The sequence below is a fragment of the Cydia splendana genome, chromosome 23 (genome assembly GCF_910591565.1).
Source record: "Cydia splendana chromosome 23, ilCydSple1.2, whole genome shotgun sequence".
Classification (NCBI taxonomy): domain Eukaryota; kingdom Metazoa; phylum Arthropoda; class Insecta; order Lepidoptera; family Tortricidae; genus Cydia; species Cydia splendana.
Genome location: NC_085982.1, coordinates 7,188,337 through 7,203,508, shown reverse-complemented (window position 1 = coordinate 7,203,508; position 15,172 = coordinate 7,188,337). Strand labels below are relative to the sequence as shown.

The following is a 15,172-nucleotide window of genomic DNA, read 5'->3' as shown; positions in this document are numbered from 1 at the left end:
GCATAAGTTTTAAGTTAAAGGGTCATTCTGTTTATTAAGACTAAACCTTGCCCGCACTTATCGCAATTCTCAAATTTGATCATACCAAACCTGCCCAAGTGCCCAACTAGGTAATCTAACTATGCACCTTTAGCTGACAAATAATCCAGTAGTCAACTAACTTTTTCCCTTAAATATTCCAATATTATATAATTAAGCCGACCATTAATTAAGGCCTCTGAGTGACTACAAGTTAATTTAAATCAGAAAATAATTACCTACTAAAAAAAAATTCTTACATAAGTACCTAGGTTTGGTTTGGCTACAAATATAATGACCACCAAAAAATACTTTGGTACCCTAAATAAAAAAATCATGCTTACCAAAAAAAATTACTGAACACCAAAAAAATAAGGCCTAAAAATACAAAAGTACCACCGTTTTAATTACGACTGCACTTCAAATTGTATTCAAATACCAAATATATTGACTGATCACCAAAAATCATTAATGATCACCAAATCTTGAAGACCAAATTAATGCGATATTTTCACCTAAATAAACCACTATGATTACCAAAAAATGTATACATACTACCAAATAAAGTAAACTGATGCCAAAATTACTAACCCCTCCCGCTCAACCCCCCGTACCCCGCACCGAATACCCACCTAACCTAACCTACTTTTCTAGTGGCATTTCGTTATGCTACTAGAAAAGTAAGTTAAACTGCTATCAGTTAAGTGGGTTAGGTTAGGTTAGCACTGCGACCGTTACAGAAACGAAATGGTACTAAAAAGTAGGTTAGGTTAGGTTTGAACTGCGACCTTTACAGAAATGAAATGCTACTATAAAAGTGGATTAGGTTAGGTTAGAACTGCAATCCTCACAGAACCGAAATGCTACTAGAAAAGTGGGTTAAGTTTGCTATCCTATTAAAGCTAATGACTCCAAAATAATCATTCTTCCAGAAACAAAATGCTACTAGAAAAGTGGGTTAGGTTAGGTTTGAACTGCGACCCTTACAGAACCAAACTGCTATCAGAAAAGTGGGTTAGGTTAGGTTTGTACTGCGACCCTTGCAGAAAAGAAATGCTAATAGAAAAGTGGGTTAGGTTAGGTTTGAACTGCGACCCTTACAGAAATAAAATGCTACTAAAAAAAGGTGACGAAGTGGATTAATTAATTTAATAGGATAACGATATATTAAATATTTGCACATTTTTAATTAAAATGTGGTTACAATTTTGGTGGTCATTTACTATTTTTGGGTTTACAATGATTATTTTGGTGTCATTTGCTTTAATAGGTAGCAAGATTAAAGAATTTGGTTATAAATTTACATTAAAATGGAGTTCTAATTTTGGTGGTCATTTACTATTTTTGGGTTTACAATGATTATTTTGGTGTCATTTTCTTTAATAGGATAGCAAGATGTAAAAATTTGGTTATCATTTCACATTAAAATGGGGTTTGAAATTTGGTAACCATTTACTATTTTCGGGTTAATATTGATTAGTTTGGTATCATTTCCTTTAAAAGTATAGTAAAATGTAATAAAATTGGTAATCATTTCACATTAAAATGATGTTATAATGTTGGTGATCATTCAGTATTTTAGGGTGGTAAAATATATTTTTTTGGTATTAAATTTTATTAAATCTGGTGATCAGTTAAATAGCAGCCGTTTGGTTTAGATGATTAAAGTTATATTATTTCACTCAACGGCGCATTTATAATAAAAGTTTTATCTAGAAATATTGAATACGTCTTATTTTGGCGTTTTACTTGTTTTATAAATGTGGGCATCTCATAGTAGGATGATAAAATCTAGTCAATTAAGTGGATTTCTGCAAAATATCATTAGTTTTAGCAATATGTGAAATAAGCTTTTGAATAAAACGATAATAAACCGATTTCTCGTTCTTTTTCTTATTTTTTATAATATTCGAATAATTATTCGAATATTCGAATATGTCGTCAGAAAAAGTCGAATATTCGAATACCTGAAAGTTTCGAATATTTGCAAGCCGTAGTTGTAGTTGAGTGGTTAATAACATTTAATAATGTACTGTAAAAGAAACGATATATATTGAAAGAATTGGTTCTTTATCACATTTGCTTGTTACTAGTTAAATATTACAAACGCTCCTGTTCGGATACTAGGACCAGACGGCCGGACTTGTCCAGCGTGAAGATCGGACTGTCGGGTCTGATGCGGCGGCTCCTGAAAAACATGAAATTAAATAAAGGTAAAATGTGGCTAAAGCCCCTCTTGTGTGTGTGTGTGTGGGGCTTGTCGCATACCTAATAATTGATTGTCCTAACCTAATGTAATGTTACGCATAATAGTTATTTGTACAACAAGAGATCAAAGTTTGATATTTCTTCGAGTGCTTATTTTGAGTCCCGCGCAAGCGAAAGATTCTATAATAGATTCACGAGCGTAGCGAGTGAATCTAATTTAGAATCTTGAGCGTAGTAAGGGATTCAAAAGCGCACGAGATGTAAATTACTTTGATCTCGTGTAGTACACAAAATTTTTCACCCTAAGCAGTGAGAACATACCTAGAGGGACAGAGATAATAGAACCCAAGTATATCGAACTTGTATTAGACCCCGCATGTTGAAATGACATTTGACTATAAAGGTCACTTGAATGTCATTTTGTCTCACTCAGTGAGCAAAATCGCATTTTGCTCACTGAGCGAGACACACCCAGTGAGCAAAATGCGATTTTGCTCACTGAGTGAGACAAAATGACTCAGTGAGCAAAATCGCATTTTGCTCACTGTTTTTAAGAAGCAAAGTACCCTTGTTCTCGAACAAGGTTATTGCTGAGGTGAAAAAATCTTTTCGCATAATTTTTCTCCAACTGAAACAAAGAGTAAGTATTTTCGAAAATATTTTGCATAGGTTGTGTAAAATAGGGTAGGTTAGGTTAGGTTTGTTTTATAATTTTTCAGAAATTTTATTAGTTTCAGCACAATAATAATTATGCGTCCCAATATAGACCCGTGTGTGTGTGTGTGTGTGTGTGTGCGTGTGTGTGCGTGTGTGTGTGTGTGCAACCATAAGTATAATTAAATTTAATATTCTCATTTACCTCAACTTAGCACTCTTCCTTCTACCTCCCCTTGCAACTGCGGTGGCTTCTGCGATTGCTGGCCCCTCCTCCGTAGTGACCTGGTAAATAAAGATTTACCCCCTTAGCAACCTCTTACAAAACTCTGTTAAATATGGCTTTTGTAAACAATGACTATCAACAGTTTGTAAGATTTGACAGACGTTTATGAATTATCGGTGTAGTTATACTATTTCATAAAGAAATCTTTTGAGGTCAAAAATTTTAACCTTTTGGACGCCAATGACCGATATATCCGCACCGTAGGTCCAACGCCAAAGACCGATTAATCCGTCACATACCAGAGTGCAACACAGACCTACGTGCATAAGTTCAATTTCAGTTTTAACACTTCGGTGACATGGCGTCCGAGTGACAGCTTTGTCATTGCCACGGAATCGAAAAGGTTAAAGGTTTATTCACTGGCACATCTACCCTAGATCATTTTCAATAATTTTGACTATGAGATTTAATTTTCTGTCCAAAAATCCCTACATACCTCCTCCGCGGGTGCCTCAGTAGTAGCGGCATTTTGGGCTCTAGGAATAGGGGCTCCATACGTCGAGAACGCACGAGGTTGGGTCCTGAAAATTACATAATTTAATCATAGTCATAATATAACCTCACAATATGAGCTCTGATGAGTAACGTGACCAATATTGGGCATTTTAAACTGACAGGCACCAATAACCCTTTTCCAGGCCGCACCAATCTACAAGGTTTTCCCAAAAAAATCCACATACAGGGTCATTTTTGGACCGTTAGCCATATTGTGCGAGGTGATTTTAGGTAGGCTACAACTTTTACTATGGGACCAACTCCGAAATCACAAAAATATTTTTGGCCGTTTCATAGATTTTGGTCTAGTGGATGTCGACATTTTCTATGGGAAGGCCAAATTTTTTTTTGGGATTTCGGTGTTGGTCCCATAGAAAAAGTTGTTCAGTATGACCTACCTAATCACCTCGCACAATATGGCTAACGGTCCAAAAATGACCCTGTATATTCCAATTAATCCAGCTTTGTTGATTCATTTGAAGACAAGTCACATTTCCCGAAAGTGTAATCTAATTTGAAATTTGAACCTGAAATCGGAATGGTAAAGTTGACATTCTTTTAGAGCGTATATGTGGTCGATATATCATACTATGCCTGGAAAAGGGTTAATAGACTTTGTACTTAAAAATCATAAGGTTTTGATTTGACTGTCGCAAAATACGTCCAATACCCTTAGTTTATTAATAGGTAAAAGAATTAATGTTCATCAAGGTACCTATATCATTCAATATGTTATAGTTATTTGTTTTACAAGGGGGCAAAGTTGTTGTTTAACCGCTCGTGCTAATATTGATACCCGAGCAAGCGAAAGATTCCAAAATTGAACCACGAGCGTAGCGAGTGGTTCGAAAAATGGAATCTTGAGCGTTGCGAGGGTTTCAAAGCACATGGGTTAAACAAAATTTGCCCCCGAGTGTTACACAAAATTTTTCACCACACCAACCCGAAGCAAATATTAAATGTAAATATATCAAACAAAATCAAACCAAATCAAATTGTTATATTAAATATTTATAATCCAAAATCATCATTTAAAAGTCAATTCTGCCAGCAAACATAAGAAAACAACTCAAAAATTGCCGTTGATTAGTTTTCCTCACATGTGAATTACTGATAGCAAAGTGCAACTTTGCTATCCGTTTTTGAAGTGCAAAGTAAGCCTTTCCGAGCTGGTGTGGTGAAAATACTATTACTTATTATGGGTCATTATGTTACGAGTATGTTATGATACTAAGATATTTAGCAATAACTATTCAGTGAAACAAAAGAAAATTTCCCGTGTAAGTTTAAAGGTCAGATGACAATCTCTTTCGTGAAAAGTTGTGACTGCATCACTTCTAGGGATTAGGTTTCCAAGCGAACTCCTTTAGCATGGAACCGGGAAAGCGCTAAAATGTTACCATATAGCTATAAGGTACGGTCAGCCAAGAAAGTGGTCTACCACTTTCTTGGCTGACTGTACCTACAGTACAAAAAAACATCAATGATATACTCATTACTAGTGATGTACCGAGTAGCCGACTAATCGGCGCTTGGATGGCCGATTAGTCGGCCGACTAGTCGGCTAGTCGGCCAGATCATTAGTTTTCCCTAAGTTCGGTTCAGATGCACTTAAAAAACAAATCGTTTTACCCCTTTCAACGCGCTATTCATAAATATAGTTGGTCCAGCAGATCTTGTCAGTAGAAAAAGGCGGCAAATTTGAAAAATGTAGGTGCGTAGGGATATCGTCTCATAGAAAATTTGAATTTCACGCCTTTTTCTACTGACAAGATTTGCTTGACCATCTATAGTAACGCTGAAAACAAAAATCCTAAGGCTATATTTCATACGACAACCGGACAAGAAAAGTGAAAAGCTTATGGAAAATATTTACTGTTTATTTCTTTTTGCCCTGTTTTCTGTCTGTCACTATATAAAGTGCCGACTAATCGGCCATTTTTGCCGACTAGTCGCCGACTAATCGCCGACTACAAATGAGGCCGGATAGTCGGCTTTCCCGACTAGTCGGCGACTAGTCGGTACAGCCCTACTCATTACCATTCCAAACATATCAGAATTTCATTATATCATCCGACCTCAAAACCCCATACATTTCGACCTTATACTAATGTATTCCCTATTTTGTATTCACCGATACTTCTCCGCCTCGGACATCAAAGGACGTGATTATCTTTCGCAATTTCGCATCTCATTTGAATATGACATTTGAAAGTGAATTTTATCACGTGCGCGTAAGGTGTGTATTTCAGTAAGTCGTTTTCTTGGAATGTTAATTATTGTAGTAAATTTGACCTTCACTTTTAGGCACGTCGAAAAGATTTGACTAGAATTAGACCTAGATAAGTCTACAACGATTTTGATAGCACACGCTGTGCAAGTATTAGGTATTTTAAACTTCAAACTTCTATGAAATTATGACGTATAATTTTAACACTTGCACTGCGTGTGCTATCATAATCGTTGCAGACTTATCTTGATCTAACTCTATTGTGTTATTCAAAAGAGTCGGTCTAAGCTGACGTGAATAAGTGTGGAATGTCCCAATAAACGTTTTATAGAAATTTGCATTGACACATTATATCAAAGGACTGGCCTTACGGGCTCTAAAAATGGTACTAGTTCAGCGGTGTCACTCACAAATTCGAGCCAATCGTGCAGCCTAACGCAACTAGTTGCGACCAATCGCGCGCGTGATGCGAACTCATCAACCAATCGCGCTGTAGCGATGTCACACCGCTGTACTGGCCCGTAAGGCCAGTCCTGAGATACGTCAATGGAAATTTGACGTTATGGTATCATTTCCACATTTTGTCCTTGTAAAATCTGTGCAGTTTACCCCTACAGGGTTGAATGGGTTCAACCCTAGGTTGAATGATTTAGGCGGGCGACATTTTAACTACATGCACCGTGAGTCAAAAGTCTCCAACTCCTCAGTTTGTTTTCTTAAGCCTTTGGATGCCAAGATCGCTTGTTATCGCTAGTAAATGTGCTAAAGTGTCATTCTATGGAGCTTGCTAACCATGTAAACAAACCGCCATATTGAAATTGTCTCTGAATGATGAATTTACTAGTGACTTTTGTTTACATAGCTAGCAAGTTCCATAGAATGACACTTTACAGCGCCAATAACGCTTATAAGTGAAGTTAACTTTGCACCCATGATGTTCGTATTGAGAATTAATCATCCTAGGTAACTTGATGTAAGGCGTTGATAGAGTTGACAAACTGACGTGTATATAAAGCTAGTGAGCTGTGTCAGTGTAAAGGAAGACCCACGTTAGGACGGCCCGGGACCGGGCCGAAGCTTCCAACACTTCGTTTTCTATAGAAAGCATCACGCGGTTCTAGAAAATGAAATGTCGGTTGCCTCGGTCCGGACTCGGACCGTTCAAGTGTGAATCATCCACTTTGAACAGATAAATTTGAGTATGCATGAGACTTACCTCGTCCCAAAAGCAGTTGCCACAGCGGTGGCCGTCGCACCACCATCCGTATTCTCATCAGACTCCTTATCATTCTGGCCCAAGCTGTTCCCTTGCTGGTTCACGTCGAAACCACTCTGCAAAGCATCCTGCCCTTGGCTTTGAGAAAGCTGCTGCTGTTGGAACTGTTGTTGATAAAATTGGTCAAGATTTTGAGCTGGGATCGACACTAGTTGTCCTTGAATCTGTTGGTCTGGAGCGTAGAACTGAGGCTGGTAAGTTTGAGGTTGATATGAGGTCTGAGGCTGGTAAATTTGAGGTTGGTCGGCTTGAGGTTGCTGGAAAGCTGGCTGGAGGGCGGGTTGAGGATAAGCCTGTTGGAAAGCTACTTGTTGAGGTTGGTAAACTTGTTGAGGGAAACCTTGCTGAGAAACGGTTTCTGTCTGTGGTTGAAACGCCTCAGGTTGTTGGTAAATTAGTTGAGGTTGTTGGAATCCTTGAGGTTGTAATCCTTGGGGTTGGAATCCTTGGGGTTGTAATCCTTGGGGTTGTAATCCTTGGGGTTGTAATCCCTGTGGTTGTAATCCTTGAGGTTGTTGCTGGTAAATCACTTGAGGTTGTGGTTGGAAACCAAATTGTGTCTGTACTTGTGGTTGTTGAGATTGATCATCATCACGCTGCTCATCATCATCATCATCATTTTCCTTTCTTGGTTGCTCAAAGTTCGGCTGAATTTGATTAGCACCCTGTGGCTGTAAAACTACATTTTGTCCTTGAATGGGAGCTAAAGGCTGAACAAGAGGCTGTAACTGCGCAACTGGTTGCAAAGGCTGCGGACTTTGAATGAGGAAACCACGGTTTGAAGTCTGTCCTGATACAACAAATGCTTGGTTTCCTGGATATTGTTGGAGAAGAGCACGTTGTTGATCTAGCTGTTGCTGAGCTAACTGTTGTTGAGCTATTATTGAAGGCAAGGCCGCAAAGTGCGTCTGAGCGTCAAAACCAGCAACCTGCTTCTGAGACTGTTCTCCTGATATTACGATAGGGGATTGACTAAACTGTACAGGCTGCAGCCTTAACTGCGCTAAGGGATTTAGGAACAATTCTGGGGGGTATTCTTGAATATTCAGCTTAGAAACTTCTACTGAAACCCTTTGTTTCTCAGACACTGCTGGAGATCCAACTTCATCAGTTTCTCCTTCGTTTAAGTCAAGATCGGCAGGGGTAGTAGAAGTGGTTCTGAAATCTGGACGTGGTGTGATTGTGGATTGAGTTGGGTTGATAGGGGTTCTTGAGTTGACAGTCGTTCTTGGGTTGAACTGATTTGGTGAGATGGTGCTTGGTAATCTAGCTTCGTTTTCCTGTTTCTGACGAGCGAATTCTCGAGCTTTTTGCTGTTGTACCTGGAACTAACAAAGGAAACTTGAATAAATTATAAAAAAAACATGCCATATAAATTAGAAAAATACATTTTTATCTACATTTAGCTAGGTACTAAATGGGTCAAACAGATCACTGTGTTATGTCTTTCCTGTAGACATACACAAGAGTTAAGGGCTATAAAGGTTAATTTTCTTATTTAACCCTTATCCACGTGAAAAGGTCCTCCTTTTATTTAAAGAACTATGATAAAATCATTACTTACATGCCCACAAGCTGTTAACTATTGCCCACAGGAGAGAAAACTATTGTGTTATCGCGAACAGTACATTTTTCTCTCCTGTGGGCAATAGTTAACAGCTTGTGGGCATGTAAGCAATGATTTTATCATAGTTCTCTAAATAAAAGGAGGACCTTTTCACGTGGATAAGGGTTAAATAAGAAAATTAACCTTTATAGCCCTTAACTATTGTGTATGTCTACAGAAAAGACATAACACAGTGATCTGTTTGACCCAAATGTAGATAAAAATGTACTTCAGCTTAACTACATGTAACTAATAAAGTAAGTCTAGATGAGGAAAACCTGTAAGTAAGTATTTAGGTAAACTAACCAACTTCCTAATCATATCATTAATCAAACAAAAAAGACTATGTGATTTTGGCGAAATAAAACGTTTCTACCTTCTTGGCTTACCTGTGCCTGATTCAACCCCTGATCCAAACTCCTGATATCGGCATTGAAGTTTGGCCCAGCATACTGCTGGCCAGCAATAGGAGAGGGCTGGAAGATTGGCTGCTGCTCCTGGCGTGGAGGCAGACCCTGGACGGTCACGTCGACGTCAGCGTCAGGGATGTTAGCTGGTGTGCGAGGGTCCACTGGTGGTAGGTAGTTGGGGTTCTGGGGAAATAGAGTTCATGAAATTCTACGTCCTCTTTACTCGTAACATGTTAGTAAGTATTTCAAAGATTAAATTTCATTTTAAAGAAAATGGTACCACGTCGTTGATAGTCAATAAAGGCGAATACCGAATATGTACCTACCTTTATATTTTTCGTTTAGAGTATTCTAAGAGATATTACGTTCGCCCCTAACTGTAACTCCGTATATCGTCGGGTGACAAGCAAAACTCACTAAGTACTATCAAAAAATTAAAGTTACAATGCACTTTATTACACGTGTAACACGGTTTATTGTCCAATAATTTCAATGATGTTAGTTAGTGACTTTTGCTTGTCACCCGACGATTAAAAGAACAGTCGTCGGTAAAAGGTAAAAAGAAGTCTATCCGACAAAAAAAAATATTTTCAACGTATCACATATTTTTGTTTTACACTCATTTAAATGTGTTATAAATTATAAATACATAACCAGCGCTAGTTCTAAAGGGGCCCACAGATTACCAGTTCACCGGACGATATCAGCCTGTCAGTTCTTCGGAACTGTCACCTTTTGCGATTAGCGGATTAAGGTGGTTCGACTAGGTTACTCAAAGCTTAACTCTCGCTAGATGGCGCCACTTTCGCAAAATTACAGGTCTGATTTTTTTGTGGAATGGTCTTGGTATTTGTATACTTAAAAGTATGTTTAGCGCACTCTTTAAGTAAATATTGAACTATTAAAATAAACATTGAATACTTCATTGTGCAAAAACCACCCTTTTACGTCGACGGAGTGTTGCTGTCACGCTTTTTCCTACTATTACTCACACATGCGAACAGTGTTTCCGTGATCCTTGTAGTAGACAATTTCACACAACGTAAGTATGCTGCAATGGCGTTGCGGTATGCTCGTGGAAATACGTGCGAGAGGATTGGGGTTCAAGACTGGTGCGAGTAGGTAATTTCTTTTTGTTTATTTTTGTCTTTTTGTGTTATCTTACCTTTAAACGAGCAATTATTTGTATATATATTTTTATTTATATATTTGGATTATATCAGAAACGGCTCTAACGATTTCAATGAAATTTGCTATAAGGGGTTGGATCTCTTAGCTAGGTCTGATCTGTGAGAAAACGCGCATTTTTGAGTTTTTATATGTTTTTTAAGCTTTGGTCGCCCCTTTGCCTATACGCAGTAAGATGAAATAGTCATGTGACTTTACGTAATCTTGTAAACTAAATAAAACCCAATTCCCTGAAATGGTAAACTAAGGTTAATATTAACGTAATTAACGCTAATTAATCATTAGGGTTGAAATTATTTATACCAATTCCGTTAACGCCACTCCGCTGCACCAAAAATGCTGGAAAATGTACGATCACTGGTCATAAAACAACGCATCCTAATTGAGTTTGGGTTAAAATGTTTGACAAAAAACTTATTTAATATTTGATTGTCGATGTACGATTGTCATCTTGATTAGATACCTTTCTATTTTACGGGATTCGAGTAATTTGCGGATGATTGAGTGAGTACGCGTGTGTGTGGCTTCTTCTAAGTCTAACTAAACACACAAGTCTCTGCATTTAAGACAAAGTGTAGTAATATAAAAGTGTTGTAAATAAATATTTTAATGAAAATGTTTTTTTTTTCTTTGATTGTTGCATAAGTATTAATAAATAGAAAATGATGTAATTATTTTGATTAAAAAAATATTAATATTGGCAGTTCGTTTAGTACGACGTCCGGTTAGTACGACCTAATATCACCGGTCCCTTGGACGTCGTTATAACCGGACTCTACTGTATTTACAAAACACACCATGATAGTTCTTAGCTAAGCTGACGAACTTCGGGTACTTATTCTCGCTTCGGTCAATTAAGTACCTGTCAACAAAATTGCACTAAACATGACGGCACTCCAAATTCGCGCCGTGGTCAGCCCGGCAACGTCGCAAATGTATCTGTACACGACATTTGTGACACACACATACGTAAAATTGATGAAAAGTTAACTATGATTTTTGCATGATTTCTGTATGAAACATTGTTTTCCTATTAATTTCGCGCAAACGAATATTCGAAAGTAGATAAATGCGGAAATATTTATGTACTAATAGTGTGTAGTTACTTAATGAACACTGATTGAATTTTGTATGAAAATCGAACCACCTTAACTGACAGCCTGGTATCGTCCGGCGAACTGGTAATCTGTGGGTCCCTTAAGTGTTCTGACGCCTGCCTGTCCTGTGAAGTGAATTTTCAGAGCAAAGTTCATATTTAAGTTTTCTAAGCTATCATTTCCCAGATACTACAATGACAGTTCGATTGGCCAATTTACTCCCCAGCTTGTATGCTAATTTTGCACCAAAATGACCGCTCGATTGGACAAATTGGGGTAAATTTTTTTGTAGGTATCCGGCATATCAAGATGGAATAGGGTTAGATGGAATATTACCTGTAAGTGGGAATATCAGGACAGTTTAGACGGAATATTACCTGTCCTCTCTGTGGCAGTTCGAAGGCGGGTCCATCAGGCCTCCAGCCGCTGGGGGCGTAGGGCGCCGGCGCCTCCGCCACTGCGGCCCCTATCACACTTAACACCGCCAATAAATACTGCCAGAAAAAAAAAACAGAAAATGTTAACGACCCGATATAATATTAAGTTTTTCTTATTTGAGTTTCAAGTACAATAATTTAAAAAGGGTGGAAAAAATGCAGCCGGGATACATTTTTTCCACCCTTTTTAAATTATTGTTTTTACTGCATTTTGAGTGGTAAATACCAATTTGTAAATTAATAAAACAATCAAGCTTCAATCAAGCATACTGTGTTGAATAAAAATATCCATTAGTTGTACGAAAAATCAGATTTTATGAAATTTCATTCGAGCTAAAAATCTATATAAAAAATATAAATTCAATAGAATATTAATTAATATAGTCACGTAAAAAATGCATGCAACATGGTTCAGTAAAAGCTTTATTGTTAAAAATTCCAATTTTAGTCCGCAGCCAAACTAAAATGAAATTTTTGCACATAAATTCATTATTAAAGAGTAACGATTCCAATTTCAGATTTCAATCAGCACAAAACATCAAAGAAATGATATCAAGCAAATAAATTAAACAATCAGTATACATACAATAAATAAATAAATAAATAAATAAATAAATATTATAGGACAGTTTTACACAGATCGACCTAGTTCCACAGTAAGCTCAATAAGGCTTGTGTTGTGGGTACTAGACGACGATATATATAATATACACATATATATAAATACTTATATACATAGAAAACATCCATAACTCAGGAACAAATATTTGTGATGAACACACAAATAAATGCCCTTACCAGGATTCGAACCCGGGACCTCCTGCTTCGTAGGCAGGGTCACTACCGACTAGGCTAGGAGGCAGTTACAATACACATGCATTAATTGGTTTTATATTACCATTACACAACACCGACGCTAAAACACATGCATTGTTTATATGTAGTTATATGTAAGTTTCTAGATAAGTACACAGAGTTAAATGCATTGTGCTAAAAAATAGTTATCGACCAAACCCCATCATTATCAGTGGTGGATTTGCAATCTTGGCCGCCTTAGGCCCCAGGCCTAGTAATAGGCCCCTTTCTCAGCACCCATCATATATAGACTGCCGCCCCTAATATCTGGCCGCCCTAGGCCTGGGCCTGGCCTACTGGGCCTTAGGGCCACCACTGATATGGTAAATACCAAAAACTTGCAATAATTATGACATGCCATCACTGGTTAACACAACACAGACATGCAATTTTTTTTAAGCACTTCGATGCACCCATGCATTTTTTATTCCCACACAAACACACACGAAAGACGTGTAATCACCTTCATTCTCGTTCACTTTCGATTGCATTATCCTCCCAAACCACTCTTTTATAGACAATAGTACTCACACTTATCATTCCTGTCTCGGACAATATCGACCTTACGAACATAACCTCAAAAAACACCTTCGACATGACAAAGCAAACCCAACCTTAGCCCAAGTACACAAAGTTGAATTTACACTTAAGCAAATTAAGTTAGGAATAAGGTTTTTTATGATGACGCGATTGGTCGGTATGACACCTTTAAGGATTGATTTGTATTCTGTGGGCGCTCGCAATTGGTCGGTTTACATGTTTGACACGTTTGTTATGTCTGATTTGTGAGTTATGTCATAATTATGACAAATGCAGTGTTATTTGCATTCCTATGGCATCATAAAATTATTTCGTAGTTCGCCCATACAAATACATCTTACACCCAACTATAGAACCTGCTTCCTTATTAGAAGTCGGTTAAAAATAACAATGCATACTATACTCTGTATCTTTAGGTAATTAAATAAAAGTAAACAAAATCTGCCCTCAAATGGCTCCTTATGCCAGTTGAGGGTAAATGAAAACATTACACGATCAAATAATGTAAGTTAAAGTCAGGTCGTTCAGTGACTGATCTGACGGGTTTTATTATTGGTCGGTTAACCAATAAATGTTATAGCTAGCCGAAAATGTACAAATTGTTTGTTTACTTTTATTTAAATACCTAAAGATATAGACTATAGGTTCTGCAGTCGAACCAAGTTAACTCTACTACACAGACTTCGCGGTGATAGCGTTCCTAATTAAATTAAAATCCTATGATAATTAAAACCGAAATATTACTTTGCTAATCCTCGAAAAGATAACGTGCTAGTCAATCAGTGCTAACTCGATACTTACTTGCGTATTTTTTGCGTATTTTTTGGTAGTGGTTTGTTATATTTATTTGCGTATTTATTTTTGGGAGGGTGGGAAAATTAATTGCAAGTAAAAAATACGCAAGTAACGGGTTAGCACTGATTGACTAGCACGTTATCTTTTCGCGGATTAGCAAAGTAATATTTTGGTTTTAATTAATATGGATTTCAGCAAAGCAACGCCTGATTCTATTCATTATCGTATGATATGAAATATGACGTTTTATTGTTTTTTTCGAAAGTTTGGCAATAATACCGGAAATAGTGGGTACAGTATACCAACCTTAGGGGTCGTTCATTAATTACATCACACAAAATTTTGATTTTTTAGACCCCCCCTCCCTTATATCACTATTCATAGGAAAAATATAGGTCTTTAATACGTACTGTCACACTTGGCGTTCCCCCTGTTGCTTTGACGTAATAATGTGAATGTACCCTTACCATTCTTATCAAGGAAAACCGAAAACTAACTCTCAGGCAGTTTTTTTATCGTATTTTGGTCCAATCAGCTCCAAATTGAAACTGCAGGTGACTGATTCTGATTTATCAATTTATCACGGCTTTTTATCTTGTTTTGATACGACCTTGACGATAGTTCACGCTGTTTGGTGCAAGCGAAATGCACTGGAAGTACCTAGTGATATTAAACATCTCGTTGCACTGTGAGTCGTATCAAAACCAACTCATCAACAAGATCAAACCACCAAGACAACAAAATGAGGCGACCAGTCTGGCCTAGTGGGTAGTGGCCCTGCCTGTGAAACCGATGGTCCTGGGTTCGAATCCCGGTAAGGGCATTTATTTGTGTGATGAAACTGATGAACACAGATATTTGTTCCTGCATGGGCGTTTTCTATGTATTTAAGTATTTATAGATATGTATATATTATATCATATATCGTTGCGTAACTACCCACAACACAAGCCTTATTAAGCTTACTGTGGGACTTAGTCAATTTGTGTAATAATGTTCTATAATATTTAAATATTCATTTATTTTAAACCATGACACATTGGAAAATCAGAATTAGCCTCAATGATTTTCCTCTGA

At 37.4% G+C, this 15,172-nt stretch overlaps 1 protein-coding gene across 2 annotated transcripts; it reads right to left on the bottom strand.

The window, feature by feature from the left end:
* Window positions 1-2,071: 2,071 nt before the first annotated feature.
* Window positions 2,072-13,384, bottom strand: LOC134801817 (uncharacterized). 2 transcript variants are annotated; one of them, XM_063774443.1, is made up of 7 exons: window positions 13,224-13,384; window positions 11,846-11,962; window positions 9,163-9,366; window positions 7,108-8,495; window positions 3,603-3,687; window positions 3,086-3,165; window positions 2,072-2,206 (listed from the first exon to the last, which is right to left on the bottom strand). In XM_063774443.1, exons 1-7 carry the CDS (start codon window positions 13,227-13,229, stop codon window positions 2,119-2,121), a joined length of 1,968 nt encoding a protein of 655 aa, XP_063630513.1. In that variant the 5' UTR covers window positions 13,230-13,384; the 3' UTR covers window positions 2,072-2,118. The 2 variants fall into 2 exon arrangements, with proteins under 2 accessions (XP_063630513.1, XP_063630514.1); XM_063774444.1 differs by having other exon boundaries at window positions 7,108-8,489.
* Between the last annotated feature and the right edge of the window lie 1,788 nt (window positions 13,385-15,172).

Bases quoted from the DNA above. Each gene is read 5' to 3' on its own strand.
- LOC134801817 (XM_063774443.1), bottom strand. The intron at 3,166-3,602 runs GTATGTAGGGAT...TTTATTTACCAG, and splicing joins CTGAGGCACCCGCGGAGGAG to GTCACTACGGAGGAGGGGCC. The intron at 2,207-3,085 runs GTAAATGAGAAT...CATGTTTTTCAG, and splicing joins AGGAAGAGTGCTAAGTTGAG to GAGCCGCCGCATCAGACCCG.